We start from the raw sequence: 20025 nt of genomic DNA on the forward strand, positions 1-20025 counted from the left end.
ATTTCTAGAAGTATAGAATATAAGAGCAGGGATGTGAAATTGAGGCTCTATAAGGCAATCATGAAACCACAGTTGGAGTACTGTGTGCAGTTTTGGGCCCCTTATTTTAGAAAGGATATACTGACATTGGAGAGGGTTCAGAGAAGATTCACAAGAATAATTCCAGGAATGAAAGGGTTACCGTATGAGGAATGTCTGCCAGCTCCTAGGTTGTATTCCCTGGAGTTCAGGAGAATAAGGGAGGGGATCTCATAGAAACATTCCGAATGTTAAAAGGCTAGATATGGCCAAGTTATTTCCCATGGTAGGGGATTCTAGGACAAAAAGGTATGGCTTCAGGATTGACGGACGTCCATTTAGAACAGAGATGCAAAGAAATTACTTTAGTCAGAAGGTGGCAAACCTGCGGAATTTGTTGCCATGAGCAGCTGTGGAGGCCAAGTCATTGGGTGCATTCAAGGCAGAGATAGATAGGTTCTTGATTAGCCAAAGCATCAAAGGGTATGGGGTGAAGGCAGGGGAGTGGGGATGACTGGAAGAATTGGATCAGCCCATGATTGAATGGCAGAGTAGACTCAAAGGGCCGAATGGCCTACTTCTGCTCCTATATCTTAATTCTAAGGCTGGAGAAATGCAGGTGATTCATTAGTTTCACTTTTATTGTTGGTGGGTCAAATTTCTGGGAACTCCTACCTAACAGCACTGAGGAATAACACTGCCACTACAGACTGGACAACAATTGATGAGCAATAAATGCTGAGTTTGCTGTTAACACTGATATCCCATGAATGATTAAAATAAGGGAAGAAGGGAGCTTTAAGAAAGCCAGGTTCATGCCTTTTTCACCTACAGAAGTGGAATATATTCAGCAATAAACCTGACTTCCTTGTGTTCACAACATATTGCTGGGAAGCACCTGGCTTACAAATGGGTTTCAAAACAGAACAAGGTCAAGTTCAAAAAAATCACTGGACGTGATGAATAATGATATACTTGGTTAGTATGGTTGAACATCACTTACTGTCCTACAAATTGTGAAGATGGTACAGGGAAGCTGCAAAGTTATACAGACAGTTAAACTAGTTGGAAAAGATTGCATAAAAGGAGAACTATGAAGAAATTCATGACATTGCCCATGTTGACATGAAAAATAAAACAGAGCATTTGTACTGAAAGATTGGAGAGCTGACAGGTAGAACAATCTAGTTGACCAAGCTAAATGTGAATCGAAGACGATGCCTAACATAAATACTGGAACTGATAAGGAAAGCTAACAGAATGTTAATTGCTAATGGAATTGAATACAAATGTCGATTATATTTGTGTATAGTCATACTTTATTGATCCCGGGGGAAATTGGTTTTCGTTACAGTTGCACCATAAGTAATTAAATAGTAATAAAACCATAAATAATTAAATAGTAATATGTAAATTATGCCAGGAAATAAGTTCAGGACCAGCCTATTGGCTCAAGGTGTCTGACCCTCCAAGGGAGGAGTTGTAAAGTTTGATGGCCACAGGCAGGAATGACTTCCTATGACGCTCTGTGTTGCACCTGGGTGGAATGAGTCTCTGGCTGAATGTACTCCTGTGCCCAACCAGTCCATTATGTAGTGGATGGGAGACACTGTCCAAGATGGCATGCAACTTGGACAGCATCCTCTTTTCAGACACCACCGTCAGAAAGTCCAGTTCCATCTCCACAACATCAGTGGCCTTACGAATGAGTTTGTTGATTCTGTTGGTGTCTGCCATCCTCAGCTTGCTGCCCCAGCACACAACAGCAAACATGATAGCACTGGCCACCACAGACTCGTAGAACATCCTCAGCATCATCCGACAGATGTTAAAGGACCTCAGTCTCCTCAGGAGATAGAGACGCCTCTGATCCTTCTTGCAGATAGCCTCAGTGTTCTTTGACCAGTCTAGTTTATTGTCAATTCGTATCCCCAGGTATTTGTAATCCTCCACCATGTTCACACTGACCCCCGGATGGAAACAGGGGTCATCGGTGCCTTAGCCCTCCTCAGGTCTACCACCAGCTCCTTAGTCTTTTTCACATTAAGCTGCAGATAATTCTGCTCACACCATGTGACAAAGTTTCCTACCATAGCCCTGTACTCAGCCTCATCTCCCTTGCTGATGCATCCAACTATGGCAGAGTCAAGAGAAACAAGAGAGTCCCCAGTGCTACTGATCACTCTGTCGGACACACAGTGTTGTAAGCACACGTACTGTGGTCTGCCAGTCAGGTAATCAAGAATCCATGACACCAGGAAAGCATCCACCTGCATCGCTGTCAGCTTCTCCTCCAGCAGAGCAGGGTGGATGGTGTTAAACGCACTGGAGAAGTCAAAAAACATGACCCTCACAGTGTTCGCTGGCTTGTCCAGGTATATAGACATTGGTGAGCATCACATTATATCATACGGAAATGGGCTGGAAAAAGTTCAGAGATAGTTTACTGGACAACACCTGGAACGACAGGGCTGTCTTACAAGGCTGAACTGGCTAAGCTTTTGTCTATTGGAGTTCACTTGATTGAAACATACATGACCATGATGGGTCTTGACAAAGTGATGTGCAAGAGATGCTTTATTTATTGGAGAATCTACAACTAGGGGCCACTATTTCCAATCAAAGATTGACTACTTAAAACAGATCTGGTGAAATAATTCTCTCAAAGAGCCATAAAACTTCCAAACTTTCTTTGTCAGAGCAGTGGAAGTAGGGTTTTCATTTTTAAGGCAGAGTTTGATACATTTCTGTTAAGAGGTACCAGGCATCAGTAGGAATGCGGAGATAAGCTCATTTAGATTAGTCATGATCTTATTAAACAATGGAGCAGGGTTGAGAGTCCAAGTTGCCTACTCCTGCTCCTAATTTGTTTGGCATATTCAAAGCTATATTCAATCTGCAGATAATAGACCTTACCTTATTTCGAGCAAATGCAGGCTTAGAAAAAACTTCAAATAACTCATATCTATTGAGTACAAATATTAGAAACCGATTTGGATCCATAATAGAGGCAGCAATCTGTAATATAAAAACAGATATCATTGATACCACAGTTAATAAGCAGAGCGAAAGTGGCTTGCGGCAGTCAACGCCCATTATTTACATTGTCTGTATTCATCCAGCTATACGATTTCTTAAGAAATCGGATGAACAATTCCTGGTTTAATTTAGGCAGTAACAGAAATCGCAACAATTCAAAAGGAAACCTTCAGGCTATATCAGATTCTATTTCACAGCAGCAAATCCATGTGATGAATAGCCCTTTGCAAAACTGCTAATCAGCTCAGCAACACTAATCAATGAAGAAAACATGTGCTTTTAAATTAATCCAACTCAACCCCAATTTGTAACCCACTGTACTTGCAGTTTTATAATGTAGATTTTGAACACAACTTAGAGGAAAGATGCATAATCAACCATAGTATTCCAATCTACACTAGGAAGGTCCAAGTTCCACATTACCACTACTCTATAGTTAGTAAACCTCTTAGTAATTTCTCTGATCCATATACCCTTCCTAGCAGCCGGTGGTGAAAATTTGGTGGCCTAGCAGTGAAACAGTACTTTAATTGTTTCTGAACCCTAACCATTACCTTTCCATACGAACATAGGGATACTACATCTACACTTACACTCTGGCCTTGCCAACCATCAAAGGACACAAACAATTATTTCTGGCAAAGCAGCAATTTACATAGGCACTTCTTTCAATTTAATGCACATCTCTGATGCAAATAACTGGAGAAACCGAATGCAGACTATCTCTATTCAGTCTGCAAGGGTGATGCAGCACTTCCAGTTGCCTGTCAAGTTAATTCTTCATCCCACCCTGACCTGCATCTCTACACTGCTTTCTACACTGCTCCAACAAAGCCCAATGGAAACTCATGATTAGTATCTGATCTTCTGTCCAACTTCAAGGATTACATATTCAATTATAAACAACCAATCTTTCCTGTTTTACAAGTTGCCAGCTATTGTAAAGACAAGTGACACACACAAGATGCTGGAGGAACTCAGCAGACCAGGCAGCAGCTAAGGAAAAGAGTGTAGTTGACGTTTCAGGCTGAAAATCTTCATTAGGACCGAAGAGAAAAAGATGAGTCAGACTTAGAAGGTTGGGGGGGAGGTAGGGGGGAGAGGAGGAACAACAAGGTGATAGGTGAAACCGAAGTAGGGGTGAGGGGTGAAATAAGAGTTGGGAAGTTGATTGGTGGAAGAGATACTGAGCTGGAGAAGGGGGAAGATCATGGAAGAAAGAAGAGTGAGGAGCTTCAGAGGGAGGTGATGTGCAGGTAAGGAGATAAGGTGAGGGAGAGAAATCGGAATAGGGAATGGTGAAGGAAATGAGGGGACATGACCAGAAGTTCAAGAAATCAATGTTCATGCCATTAGGTTGGAGGCTACCCAGACGGAATATAAGGTATTGCTCCTCCAATCTGAGTGTGGCCTCATCCATAGAGGGGGCTATGGATTGATGTATCAAAATGGGAATGGGAAGAAGAATTAAAAATTGCTGGCCACTTCGAAATCCTGCTTTTTCTAGTGGATGTTTCATAGGTGCTTGGTGAGCCAGTCTCCCAACCTATGTTGGGTCTCACCACTATATAGGAAACCACATCAGGAGCACCAGATACAGTAGATGACCCCAAAAGATTCACAGGTGAAGTGTTGCCTCACCTAGAAGGACTAGTTGGGGCCCTGAATGGTTGTGAGGGAGGTGGTATAGGGGCAGTATTGTCAAACATTGACTGTACTCTTTTCCATTGTTGCTGCCTGGCCTGCTGACTCCCTCCAGCATTTTGTGTGCGCTGCTTGGATTTCCAGCATCTGCAGATTTTCTCTTATTTGTAGTGCAAGGTCAATATGTGATACAGATAAGGAAGATCATTCAACACAGATACAAACTGTCTTGCTGAATATTTCCAGCATTCTCTTCTATTCTAGAATTCGAAGAAAAGTGGTGTTTTGTATCTCAGAATTCCAGCATGTTTATTTCTTTCCACTCTTTTCCTCTGCCCTCATTCACCTCCAGTCGGATCAGTTATCATTAACATTCACCTGACATCAACAGCATTTGTTACGTCAGATTTTCTTCCTCTTCACTCTATCAAATACATTTTGCCTCCATTCTCTATTCATAACTTCCTTTTGCAAATTAAAACACATTTGTTTCTCACTTTCCTAGTCTGGTAAAAGATCACCAGCTCAAACTCCACTTCTCTCCCCACAATTGTTCCTGATTCTACTGAGTACTTCCAGCATGATCTTTTTTTTTTAAATCATATTTCAGCATCTACAGCTTTATTGCTGTTTCTCATAGATTCTGCCCTTAACCCCTCAAGTATCTTGGCTCCCTCCAGCTCCTGAATCAATCCTGTCACATCCACTGTCTTCTTTAATTCCTGATTTTCTTTAACACCTTGCACCCACGTATATTTATACTCAATCTTGCACTTCCGCTGGGGTCTATTACCACAACAACATATGGTTCTTTTGACTAACTACCAGTAAATTTCTTTATTGAATAAATAGGAATATTCATATGTATAGCTTGCAAGTGACCACTGTACCTGTAACATAATTATGTCTTTGTCAAACATCTCTTCCCTCCACTTTACATTACGGTAGTGATACACCTTGAAGGGAAAGGAACATCAGTATTTGAACATTGGAACAGCATTTTAATATAATCATAACTTAACCAACTGATGAAAATTACTATAGCTCTTTCGAGTGATATAATTTTTACTACATTAATTTTGCACTGTAGTATAGGTTTAGCAAACCCCTATTTTACTTTAAAGTTTTGTTATATTCATTTACAGTTTACATAAATGAATCTCATCGAACACCATACTTCCCACTGGTGACATCTTGCAAATGAAAATTTGAATTAATTCCTCAAGCTCTGACAGACTCAAAGATATAAAAGTTGAATCCTTTTTGTTACCAGTTATTTCAAGGATTGAAGTATATTTCAATTATAAAATAGCGTAAGCAACTGGACAAGATTTACAGCAATTATTTGCTGAAATTTACCTGGCCAAATTAAAATTGAAAAGAATCTGATTTGCATTTTGTAATTTGATACCATAGACGGCTTCAATCTCTTCATTCTCAGATTTCAATGTTTTCACACTTTCAAAGTGACCTCTGCCTCACTTATTCCTGATAGTCAAGTCATTTGACTCCATCTGAAAATTCCTCACAAATACTCTCAAGATTTGAAACAGAGTGTAGTGGAATAATTAATAATATGTAATGATGATACATCCACACATGGCCAAGTTTATTGATTGAGGTACAGCATGGATTGGTCTTTCGAGCCATGCTCAGCCCAGCAATCCCTGATTTAATCCTAGCCTAATCACAGCACAATTTACAATGACCAATTAACCTATCAACTGGTACATCTCTACACTGTGGGAGGAAACTAGAGCATCTGGCAGTCACCGGGAGAATGTACAAATTCCTTACTGATAGTGGTGGGAATTGAACACTGGTTGCTGGTACTGTATAGCGTGCTAACCACTACACCACCACGCCATCCCTTACAATGTCCTTACTTATTTTCTTTTCTTATAAGTAGAATCTACCATCTGACATGCTCAGTAATTGTTTGTCACACAAGTAACAAGTCAATACATGACAATACCTGATTTACTAAGGAAAATCCATTTCTTCTCCACATTTCAGCCGTGACTTGAGACATCAGCACTAAGCAACGCAATGGGTAATCCATCAGTTTTTCTACATGAAATTCCGACTGCAAGAATTGGTACATTATATCGTCATCATCACCAAGAACATGCTTCAAGATACAACTTCCACTAAGTGAGTTAAGGTGTCAGATTTTGGGCAGTGGGTTTAATTATCTCTTGTATTTTTTGTTTTCTTTACTGAAGTTTCCATCCAACTGGCCTCTGCCACTTTGATCTGGGCCACACTTTCATCAGCCTGGTCCAACTTCAGTTGCCTTTATTCGAGTTTCCTGCTTAGGGAAGGATAGGCGGAGAGGCAGAGGGACAGAAAAACAAGTAGAAAGATAGAGAGACAGCGAGTGTGTGCACTCTCTGGGTGGGGGGGGAGAATGAGTGGGCATCTGTTCAACTTTGTATATGCAAGGGTTTGTCAACCAAGAAGGGAGGGGGTTCTTAAGTCTGGGTCAGGTCCAGTGTCAAGGACATTTGGACGAGTATTAGGGGTAGGGATAGAGTGGACTGGGACTCCAAACCAGGATAAGGAATATTAGGATAAGAGGTTGGAGGGGAGGGCAACCTTCATGGTGAGGAGCATTAGGAATAGGGTTACACATTCTACCAACTATCCCACTAGTGCTAACATAAATATCAATGCTGTACAAGTTTACATTCATACAATTTATTCTGACATTTTAGTAAATCCAAGTTCATAACTCAAAAATTGCTAAGAGATAGTAAATATATTAGGGGTAGGGTGTTACCATGTTACATAATAACCTTCCTCATTATCAGCTAGGGAAGGTATTTTTGTTTGTATTTAAACGACAAACCCTGCCAGTGCTCTAAATTCGGAAGTTACAAAACATTTTTGAATTTCTCAAGTGTCTATCATAAATACCACAGTAAAATGACAGAAATACCAAAAAAAGACAGAATTATAGATGATGGATATTGCTGTTTACTTACTGGTGGTACAAGCTCCTCGAGCTTGTTAATTGCTCCACTCTTGCTTAGGTGCACATGCAAACCTAAAACACAAAGCAATGTTTAAGAAACTGTAGACGAATAGTTGTGAACAAAGCAGCTTTGCACTCTATTAGATCATGTCAGTTTCAATGCAGATGTTAATTTGCCCAAGTACTACATAATACTCAACATGCTCCTGATGTAAGGTGCTTCAGTAATTAAACTAAGTTCAAAGTAAATTTAATTATCAATGTACATATTTATCATTTTCTTGCGGGCATACTCAACAAATCTATAGAATAATAATAACCATAACAAAGTCAATTAAAACCACACTAACTTGGGCATTCAACCTGTGTGCAAAAGACATCAAAAAGAAAGAATTAATAATAAAAAATAAGCAATAGCTATCGAGACCTGAGATGAAGAGCCCTTTGGACTGATTGTGGGAACATTTTAATGATAGGCAAGTGAAGCTGAGTGAAGTTATCCTCTATGGTCAAGAGCCTGATAGTTGAGGGATTAAAAACTATTCCTCAATTTAGGCTCCTGAGACAGAAGTTTGAATCTTACAATAGCTGGTGGGGAGTTTAAAATTCACAAAACTATTTGCAGCTAGTATCAAAATCTAGCATCAGTAAAATTGTACAAAACAATTCTGCTTCACCAATGCTTATTTTGTCTGGTTTGTATGCAACTCCAGACCCACCACTGTGGCTACTCTACCAAGATACAAATTCCATTTTGGTAGCCACCATTTATTTCCTATCCCTAATGATCTGATTGAAACATACAAAACTGTTAACTAGGTGGATGCAATGAAGAGTGTTCTCTGGCCGGGTAATCTGAAGCTAAGAGGCCGTGCCTCAGACTAGGGGAAAACCATTTAGGACTGAGATGAAGAATAACAACTTCTTCCAGTGGGTGGGATTTGGGATTTTCTATTGCGGTAACTGCGAAGGCCGAGTCATTCATAGATTTGTTTAAAATTAAAACTGAAAACTAACAGGTTTCTGGATATCAAGGAAATTAATAGGTAGCAAAGAAAATAGTGTTCTGAGGGAAATTGAGATCAATGGTCCATCTCGATACAAGAGGCCTGTTCAATAGTCTTATAACAGCAGAAGAGAAGCTGCCCTTGAGCCTAGTGGTACATGATTTCAGGCTTTTATCATCTTCTGCCCAATAGTGGGTGGGTGGGGGGAGGTGGGGAGAGCAGAGAGAATCCCCGAGATAGGATGGGTCTTTGATTACGTTAGCTGCTTTATAAAGGCAGCAAGAAGTGTACACAAAAGTCCATAAGACCATAAGACAAAGGAGAAGAAGTAGGCCATTCGGCCCATTGAGTCTGCTCCACCATTTTATCATGAGCTGATCCATTTTCTCCTATTTAGTCCCACTCCCCCACCTTCTCACCATAACCTTTGATGCCCTGGCTACTCAGATACCTATCAATCTCTGCCTTAAATACACCCAATGACTTGGCCTCCACTGCTGCCCGTGGCAACAAATTCCATAGATTCACCACCCTCTGACTAAAAAAATTTCTTCGCATTTCTGTTCTGAAAGGGCACCCTTCAATTCTTAAGTCATGCCCTCTCGTACTAGACTCCCCCATCATGGGAAACAACTTTGCCACATCCACTCTGTCCATGCCTTTTAACATTCGAAATGTTTCTATGAGGTCTCCCCTTATTCTTCTAAACTCCAAGGAATACAGTCCAAGGGCGGACAAATGTTCCTCATATGTTAACCCTCTCATTCCCGGAATCATTCTAGTGAATCTTCTCTGTACCCTCTCCAACGTCAGCACATCCTTTCTTAAATAAGGAGACCAAAACTGCCCACAGTACTCCAAGTGAGGTCTCACCAGCGCCTTATAGAGCCTCAACATCACATCCCTGCTCCTATACTCTATTCCTCTAGAAATGAATGCCAACATTGCATTCGCCTTCTTCACTACTGACTCAACCTGGAGGTTAACTTTAAGGGTATCCTGTACAGGGACTCCCAAGTCCCGTTGCATCTCAGAACTTTGAATTCTTTCCCCATTTAAATAATAGTCTGCCCATTTATTTTTTCTGCCAAAGTGCATAACCATACACTTTCCAACATTGTACTTCATTTGCCACTTCTCTGCCCATTCTTCCAATCTATCCAAGTCTCTCTGCAGACTCTCCGTTTCCTCAGCACTACCAGCCCCTCCACCTATCTTCGTATCGTCAGCAAACTTAGCCACAAAGCTATCTATTCCATAATCTAAATGGTTGATGTACAATGTAAAAAGCAGTCCCAACACTGATCCCTGCGGAACACCACTGGTAACCGGCAGCCAACCAGAATAGGATCCCTTTATTCCCACTCTCTGTTTCCTGCCAATCAGCCAACGCTCTATCCACGTATGTAACTTTCCCGTAATTCCATGGGCTCTTATCTTGTTAAGTAGCCTCATGTGTGGCACCTTGTCAAAGCCCTTCTGAAAATCCAAATATACAACATCCACTGCATCTCCCTCGTCTAGCCTACTGGTAATTTCCTCAAAAAATTGTAATAGGTTTGTCAGGCAGGATTTTCCTTTAAGGAATCCATGCTGAGTTCTGCCTATCTTGTCATATGCCTCCAGCTACTCTGTAACTTCATCCTTGACAATCGACTCCAACAACTTCCCAACCACCGATGTCAAGCTAATAGGTCTATAATTTCCTTTTTGCTTCCTTGGCCCCTTCTTAAAAAGCAGAGTGACATTTGCAATCTTCCAGTCCTCCGGAACCATGCCAGAATCTATCGACTTTTGAAAGATCATCGCTAATGCCTCCGCAATCTCCACAGCTACTTCCTTCAGAACACAAGGGTGCATTCCATCTGGTCCTGGAGATTTATCTACCTTTAGCCTATTCAGCTTCCTGAGTACTTTCTCTGTTGTAATTGTGACTGCGCACACTTCTCTTCCCTGCCACCCTTGAGTGTCCGGTATACTGCTGTCTTCCTCAGTGAAGACTGATGCAAAATACCTGTTCAGTTCCTCTGCCATCTCCTCATCTCCCATTACAATTTCTCCAGCATCATTTTCTATCGGTCCTATATCTACTCTCACCTGTCTTTTACTCTTTATATACTTGAAAAAGCTTTTAGTATCCTCTTCGATATTAAGTCAATGGAAAGGAGGCTGGTTTGCATGACGTACAGAGCTGCAGCCACAACTCCCTGCAATTTCTTGCAGTCTCCGGCAGAGCCTAAACAAACCATGGTCCAGCCTGCATATTATAAAAATTGGTGAGGGTCAACAGGGGCATGCTGAACTGTTTTAGCCTCCTGAGGAAGCCAAGACTTTCTTGGTCGCCGTATCTACTTGACTGGACACAGGACAGACTATTGGTGATGTTTACTCCTAAGAACTTGAAGTTCTCGACCTCTGCACTATTGATCTAAATAGTATCACCCCAGTTCCTAAAGTCAACAACCAGCTCTTTTGTTCTGTCGATATTGAGGGAAAGGTTGTTGTCATGGCACTGAGCTCTATCTCCTTCTTGAGCTCAGACACTTATTTGAGATTTGGCCCGTTACAGTGGTGTTAACTGCAAACTCGCACAACAGAGATGATTGCATAGGGAGTAAAGAATGGCACTAAGGACACAGCTTTGTGGGGCATCAATGTTGAGGATAATCATGACAAAGGTGCTGCTGTCTAACCTTACTGATTGTACACTGTTGGTCAGGAAGTCAAGGATCTAGTTGCAAAAGGAGGTGCCGTATCCTAGGTCAAGGAGTTTGGAGGTGAATTTGTACTGAAGGCAGAGCTGTAGATAAGCGATTGACTTTAGTGGCTTTATTATCCAGATCCTCTATGAGTTTAGGGCCAGTAAGGTGGTGTTCACTATGTACCTGTTTCAGTGGTAGGCAAATTGCAGTGGGTCAAGGTTGCTTGGGAGGCTGGAGTGTGCTTTGACCACCTCTTGAAGCAATTCATAATGGTGAGCATCGGAGATACAGAATGGTAGTCATTAATGGCATATTACATTGGTAGCAGGGTGACAGTGGTCTTCTTAAAGCAGGTGGGAACTTCAGACTGAAGCAAGGAGAGGTTAAAAGTGTCTGCAGATATCATCAGCAGCTGATCTGCACAGGAACTAAGGACATGGCTGGGACTTCAACAGGGTCAGATACTGGCTGGTGGTTCACTCTCTGGAAGAATGATGTGATGACTCTGGGGACAGGTGCACTGGAGGTTGTCAGGGAGGGTGATGACACAGGAAGTGATGCATTGTTGTCAGTGATGCTGCTTAATTTAACTTCATAGCTCATATAGCCTTGCTACAAGTTATGGTTGGTCTAGGATTTGATTTTGAACTAGTATCATCTCTTGGTATTCCTGATAGATTTACTAGAGTCATAACTCAATCTTTTGTATAGCTCAGGGTGATCCATTTAGAATGCCACAGACCTGATCTTCAACAGGAAATGGATCACCCAGTTAACCAATGTTTTCTTGTTTGGAAACACCCAGACTGACCTCTTTTGAATGGCTTACTCTTGCACAAATGGGAAACATTCTTATGTTCTAATTGGAGGTGTGTAGCGTTTTACCTTCATGAACTGCCGTAGTCCTATCGGTGATGGCAGTGCTGCTGGGTAGGAGTTCTGGATTTAGACCTAGCAGTGATGAAGAAAATGTGGTATCTTCCCAGCTTGGCTAAAATCTTACACATGGTGCTTTCTATTTATTTACTTAGAAGTGCAGCGCTAAATAGGCCCTTCCAGCCTTGTCCCCAGCAATTTAACCCCAGCCTAATTCATGAGACAATTTACAAAGACCAATTAACTAACTACCCGGTATTCTTTGGACTGTGGGAGGATACCCATGCATTCCAGAGGGAGGATGCAAAAACTCCTTACAGATGATACCAGGTTTGAACTCCGAACTCGAATGCTCTGAGCTGTCATAGTGTCGTGCCAATGGCTATGCTACCATGGCAATATCATGCTCTTCCCACTCGGCTGCTGCTCGTGTTGCTTTAATTGATAAAGGTTCTTGGTTTCAACGGTACTGTCAACGAAGTCTCAGCATGTAATTTCAGCACATTTTGTAGACAGCACACTACATCTGATTTGGGGAATGAACGAATGTTGAGGGGATGTTTAGGGATGAACAATAAATGCCAGTCTGTCCAGTATTGCCCACACTCTGAGTATTACTAATCAATACCACTCCCACCAGAACCAGCAGCTTGTATCATAAATAATTTTTAAATTAGATTACTGTATTGTAATTAGTCCACGTACTCCACATTATTTGAGATGTTTATGTAAATTATTTACATTTCTACCTATTATTTACACCTAAACACTCAAAAACACAAATAAAAAGACACTCACAGTCACTATAGCTAATAAATAAATAAATCAGTCTTTCCAAAACTGATCTGCACCTCAAAGTGCCAGAACTAATACTTAGTTAAATTTCCAAATCAAGGGTTTAGTCTTCCATCACAAGCATAGGTCATAAAGATATAAGCCACGTACAAGGTTCCTAGTGTAGTTTTGTCTCTCGTGAGTTGGCTAATCTCAGTCAAGATATAGTAGTATGTTACAGCTATTTTGGGAAAAGGCAAAGAATGGAGAAAAAAAATCTCAACTAGGATACTCCTTTAAAATTTGTTGAGAAACTTTAAGATTAAGAGGAATGCCAACTGGGAAGGTATTGCTAAGAATCAGCTCTAAATAGCAATTTCAATACGTCAAGGTGGTGCCGACTGTTCTGTACTTTGTTCATTATAAAGGACCCTCTTCCCATCTCTTACCTAATGTGAAGCTGCCCATTAGTAGAAAATATTTCTAATGCCAATAAAAAAGTAGAGCATTTGTTTTGTCACTTGCAAGACAGTTGTATTAGCCTATCATCTAAACTATCCAATTACACTTCCCTTTATTGCATTTTTTTTTAATAACAAGGGTCTGGGAACAACAAATCGGAGATGTGACCATAAATTGGTTGCATAGGCTGAAAATAATTAGAAAACCAATAAGGCACAATTTCAATATATAGGCATTTTTTCACCCAAGGGTTGGGACAATAACAATATTTCTATTAATTGCCTTGTTACTACATTCAATAAATTGTAAATAATTGAAAACATCAATGCCATCATAGTCTTCTGTGGAATTATTAGATAATTAACATAAATTTACTGGCATGTAAAAATCAGTATAGAACAACATAGTGGACTGCCTCAACTAATCAGGGTTCTGGTGAATGGTCTCCATTTGAAAGAGGCACAATGTATTTTAATCCATGTTACTGGGAACTGGATAGTCCCCTTCACGTTGTTGCCATATCATAGTAGTATCCAGAGTACTCAATCTCGCTGCATTCAAGCCTGTGAGGCAATTTCCTTAAACCAACCTGCAAGGAGCCTGGATAAGGGAAGGTGAATACTGACAGACTCTCGTGATACCAAATAGCGTTTCAAGCTGATGGAGTGACCACACAGAGTCAGAGTGTTGTACTGCCTCCTTGCATTGCGTTGACTGCACTCATTAGAACACTGGGACAAAACACGGTGGCACTCCTTATAAGCTCGAAGTAGAACTTGTTCCTGCATGTAGACATAAGAAATAATATAAATAGAAGGTGTAAGCTTCCAGCTCATTAAAGTCTCCTCTATTTCCTGTAATTTTGATCTCAACTTTACTTTCCTTTTCTATCCCACTCATATCCCCCTTTTACCTGTTTTACATTGGTGATATAGCAGTGTAGAATGCAAGCAGTTTCAAACTCCTGGGACTGCACATCACGCACAACCTCTCAAGGTTCTAGAATACATCTGACATAAGAAACTCAGCAAAGCCTCTACTTTCTGAGGAGACTGAAGAGACCTGAACTTTGTACATCCATACTCACGTCACTCTAGTGTTGAAAATCCAGACAAGCTGCATCACTGCTTGGTCCAGAAACTGCACTGTAGCAGCCAGGAAGGCTCTGCAAATGGTAGTCAAAACTGCCCAACGCATTATTGGCACTCACCATCAAGAAATGTGCCAGAAAAGGGTCAGTAACATCATGAAGGATCCCACCCACCCTGGTTGTCCAACTTCGATCGAGTTCAGTTCATTGTCATCCAACCAAACACATGTATATCGCCAAATAACATTCCTTCAGATCAAGGTGCACAACATAGTACATATAACTCACACACATAACACAAAGTAATATTACCACAAATAAATTAACAAATAATAAAGTGCATATACAAGTTAAAAAATAAACAGTATAACGCTACTGGCAATGTATACATGATGAGACCTGAGTGGTGGCAGGGGGTTACAACCTGGGGCAGGAAGCAGTGTCCCTTCTTAAGGTTCTTGCCCTAATGCTACAGTACCTCCTGCCTGATGGTAGGGGGTCAAAGAGATTATTGAACAGATGGGAGGGATCATTGACAATACCAAGGGCCCTACATACACAGTGCTGCTGATAAATATCTCTAATGGGCGAAAGAAAGACTCTGATGATCCTCTCAGTAGTTCTTGCAATCCTCTGCAGGGACTTGTGGTCAGATGCCTTGCAATTCCAGTACATGACTATGATGCAGTTGGTCAGGAACTTTCGACAGTGCTCCTGTGAAAATCGGGTGGGAGGGGAGCCTTACTCGCTTCAATCTCCTCAGGCATTGGACAATGCTGTGCTTTCTTGACCAAAGAGGTGACGTTGAGGTACCAGGTGAGATCATCCATTATGTGCACTCCCAGAAACTTGGTGCTCCTAGCTCTCTCCATGGAGGATCCATGTATGTGCAATGAGGAGTGACCAGCCTCCTCAGTCCCAACACACTGCAAGTCATCCCCATAATCACCAAGGTCCTTTTCCATAGTGAATACTGAAGCAAAGTATTCAGTAAATTCCTCCACTACCTCCTCCAGTTCCGTACACACTTTTCCACTGTCACACTTCATTGGTCCTATTCCCTCACGTCCTATCCTCTTCCTGTTCACATACTTGTAACACCACTAGTCACGACTGCAAGTTGCCTCCTGCCAATCAGACACTGCTTTATCGATGCTAGAATCTTTCCTGTAATACCATGGGCTCGTAGCTTGTTAAGCAGCATCATGTTGTGCACCTTGTCAAAGGCCATCTGAAAATCCAGGTACACAACACCAACCGGTTCTCCTTTGTCTATCTTGCTTGTTATTTCTTCAAAGAATTCCAACAGATTCGTCAGGCAAGATTTTCCCTTGAGGAAACCATGCTGACTACAGCTTATTTTATCATGTGCCTCCCTGAGGAATGCTGTCTCATTCTGCCCTGCAGAGCTGATGCATGGTTAGAATGACAATAAAGTTTTTTGAATCTTGAAATACCGAGACCTCATCCTTAATAATTCTCTTCATGGTTATTAGGGAGATCTGGACTGGAATAATTTTAATGAGATAACTGATACCACTCACAAGAATAACGTTCTAATTCCTACTTGACTAAAATTTTTTAAGAGGCTATAAGCAACTTTGGAGCATTATGAAGTTGTGTCAAGTATAACAAACATCTGTTTTCCTTCAAATTCTTTCAAGGCCCTTAAAATCTAATCTCCCTTTAACAATAATAGGAGAGGGGAGCAGCGTGCAGGGGATTTAAAAGATTTCTCATGGTAATGACCACACAAGTCTTAACGATGGACATTTGAAACCAAAATAAAACTACAATAGAAGTAACAAGAGTAGGAGGAACTCAGTGGTCAGGCAGCACCTGTGGAGATAAAATACACAGATGATGTTTTGGGTTGAGACCTTTCATCTAAAGTGGTTTACATTTCACGTAAAGTGGGAGGAAAGAATTTTAAAGGGGATTTCTAGAGATTTTTATTTAAATAGGTAGTGTATTTGATAACTGGAGCACACTGCCAGAGGTGGTAAAATCACTGTGTTTTAGATTATTAAGCAGATATTTAAATAAGGCATAAAAGGATATGGTCCTAACACTGGCAAATGGGAATAGTGCTGTTGAGCAAAAAAATTTAGCATGGATGTGGTGCCAGTCTGCTGAAAATCTACAAACATCACCTGATCTCCGCACGAACCCTGACCTTTACTTTTGTTCTTTCTGCTCCACCCTTTTCTTTCTGACTTCACACTCATCTCACTTCTCATTTCTCCCAGTTCTGTTTAAGGATCACCAAACGAAGGGCTAATTGTTTCTCTCTAGAGATGCTGCCTGACCTACAGAGCATTTACATCATTAAAAAAAAATTCATGTCCATATTCGTGGCAAATATTCCTGTGATCAACTAATTTCCCTCTACTGGTATAATTTCAAAATAATCAGTAAATTGGTAAAATCTCAGTTCAGAAGTACCTCTCCAACCACTGCAAATCCTCTCAAAAATGTAAAACAAGAAAATCTGCAACAATGTATGTCAAATGTATGGAGCAAAAGAAGAACACAGTCATACAAAATTGACTATTGATTAACATGACCCATTAGCATAGCACAGCTATCGCATACAGTTTGTAAAGAGTTTAGCAGTGAGAGATATTCTAAAGGTAGGCTCTCTTACTGGGGCTAGAGCTACATTAGTACCTTGTACCTTCCTGATTAGATCAGTGCCTCATAATCATGGTATCTGAAAATCAGCCTCTGCTTAATCTAATCTCAGGGTTCAGAACATGTTGTTAATTAGCTTTACTGCAGCAGATGGAGTTTTGAACATTTATTGTGGAATATAGATAGTCAACCTAATTATATTCTACAATGAGTGGCTGACATATTCTCAGAACTTATCCAGTCCTGGATGGAGGGAAACAGCTTACATTTGTTTTTTCTTTCAACTACTGTGGCACAGTAAATGGGAAGCTTATGAACACAGATAGAATCACAGTACTTACATCAGATGCACACCACTCCCGAATCATGGACAGAATACATTTCAGAAGCATTTGGATATTGAATGCTTGTACCCACTCTGGCTCTATCTCAAGGTGTTGCCCAATCTGGCGGCTCACTGGCTCCATGTTCTGCATAAAATTAACCAGTTCACTTTTTGTTCCAAAACAAAATGAATTAATTCCTTCAAAAATGCAACTTTCTTATTCACGCATACAAACAAAGGTTACTGACAAACAAAACAACAATCTTCTTTCTCAATCTTGAATCACATTGATTAAGATAAATATTAAAAAGTTCCCAAAGTTGCTTTTGTTATTCTTAGAACTGACCATAAAGTGTGAATAATCATTTGAAGTTACAACTCTAACTGTAAGGTATATCAGTGCAATAAGTAAAAGAACAAATAGTCCTGTCCTATTAAACAGTCAGGCACGTTCTTTGTAATCAAGTACATGGCTGGGAAGGGCTTTTTGACTTGCTGCTCCAAGTGGAATATTCCATAAAACAAAGGGACAAAAAGCCTGTTCATCATGCAATTAACATTTACCAGAAAGAAAGAAAGAAGTAATAGGTTTAGAGACATTTGATCAAAAAATCAAGTATGCTTCCCAAAAATAATGTCTGACAGGTTCAAATGACTGATTGATTGGTTGAATGAAAGTTTCATTATGATCTGATACTGACTAGAAGCAAATGGCTCTCTGATCTCCGGAGAACGATGAGGTAACGCTTGATGATTAGTCAAGAAATCCTACAAAGTGTAACCTCAGCAAACAAACACAAAATGCTGGAGGACCTCAGCAAGCCAGGCAGCATTGATGGATAAGATTAAACTCGACCTTTTGAGATGAGACCCTTCATCAGGACTCTGACAACACCACAGTTTATAGCTTTTTATGAACACTCAACTTTACCTCCACCAAATTTTATTTAATATTTGACAAAATAACATTACTATCCTGAAATCTCTTACTCCTCAAATTTCCTTAATAGTCATACAGTAGGAAAGCAGGTCATTCAGCCTATCACATCCACAATGACCAGTGGGCATCCATCTGTTATTAATCCCATCTGACAGCATTTGGCCCGAGACTAGGTAATTTAAGTACTCACTTTAGACACTAAAATGATGTCACTGACTCTGCTTCCACCTCTGCCCCTTGCAATATATTCTAGGCACATACCAGTCTTAATCCCTTTTAATCTATTACCCCTTAACACCCAAATCCATGTCCTCCGGTTTTTTACACCTCTGATAGAGTGAAAACATTCCTGCACTCTACACTATGATTAATTTTTATACCTCAATTATATCTCCTCTTCATCTCCTCTGCTCCAGGGAAAACAGACCTAATCACTCAAATCTCTCCTCCTAACTACAATACTCTATTCCAGCGAACATCTTGGTGAATCTCCAATACGCATCGTTTTTCCTATTGCGTGCTGACCAAAACTGCACAAAGTAGTCCAGCTGAGGTTTGACAATGTTTTATAAAGTTGGAGCATAACCTCCCTGTCCTTGTGTTCAATATACTACTTCATGAAGGCCAGTATCCCATATACCTTTTAACTACATTACCTACCACTTTTAAGGATTGACTTACACACCAACATCACTCTGTTCTTCAATATTCTCTAGGACCTACCATTATGGAAATATCTTAGGATTGGTAGTACTCCCAGAGTGCATTACCTCATTTTCCTCATTTAAACTCCATCTGCCATTTCTCAACCCATTTCACAACACATTAATACCACCTTGCAGCCTCTAACTATCCTCAACTTCTTCGCAAGTCTTAGTGTCACCTGACAGCTAAGTGATCAAGCCTCCTACATCCACATCAAAATCATTCATGAATGTAACAAACAGCAAAGGATTCCACACCAATCCCTGAGGAACACCACCAGTCACAGACAACCAACAAAAACCTAAAACAAGAGAAAATCTGCAGATGCTGGAAAACAATGCAATACACACAAAATGCTGAAGGAACTCAGCAGACCAGGCAGCATCTATGGAAAAGAGTAATCAGTCAACATTTCAGGCCGAGACCCTTCATCAGGACTGGAAAAAAGAGATGAGAAATTACAGTAAGAAGGTGGGGGAAGGAGAGGAAGTAATACAAGGTATAATTGATAGGTGAAACCAGGCAAGGGTAGGAGTGAAGTACAGAGCTGGGAAGTCGATTGGTAAAAGAGGTATAGAAACACAGAAATCTACAACACATTACAGGCCCTTCAGCCTAAAATTTCCCTCCGCATAGCCCTCTATTTTTCTGAGCTATAGGGCTGGAGAAGGGGTAATTTGATCAGAGACACAAAAAGCCATGGAAGAAAGGGAAAGGAGAGTCACACCAGAGAGAGGTAATGGGCAGGTAAGGAGATAAGGCTGAGAGAGGGAAATGGGAATGGGAAATGGTGAAGGGGGGGGTTACTTACTGGAAGTTTGAGAAATCGATG

At 40.7% G+C, this 20025-nt stretch overlaps 1 protein-coding gene across 4 annotated transcripts in view; it reads right to left on the bottom strand.

Annotated features, from left to right (window-relative positions):
- Positions 1-20025, bottom strand: part of ubr1 (ubiquitin protein ligase E3 component n-recognin 1) — a 288023-nt gene that overhangs the window by 157030 nt on the left and 110968 nt on the right. For all 4 annotated transcript variants that reach the window (XM_072264036.1, XM_072264044.1, XM_072264054.1 and 1 more), the window contains exons 14-19: positions 17565-17693; positions 14089-14281; positions 7689-7750; positions 6677-6787; positions 5592-5657; positions 2935-3036 (exon numbers count right to left, since the gene is read on the bottom strand). In XM_072264036.1, coding sequence (XP_072120137.1) covers positions 2935-3036; positions 5592-5657; positions 6677-6787; positions 7689-7750; positions 14089-14281; positions 17565-17693 — 663 coding nt within the window. The remainder of the gene's footprint in view (positions 1-2934; positions 3037-5591; positions 5658-6676; positions 6788-7688; positions 7751-14088; positions 14282-17564; positions 17694-20025) is intronic.

This window comes from Mobula birostris, chromosome 1 (assembly GCF_030028105.1).
Source record: "Mobula birostris isolate sMobBir1 chromosome 1, sMobBir1.hap1, whole genome shotgun sequence".
Lineage (NCBI taxonomy): Eukaryota > Metazoa > Chordata > Chondrichthyes > Myliobatiformes > Myliobatidae > Mobula > Mobula birostris.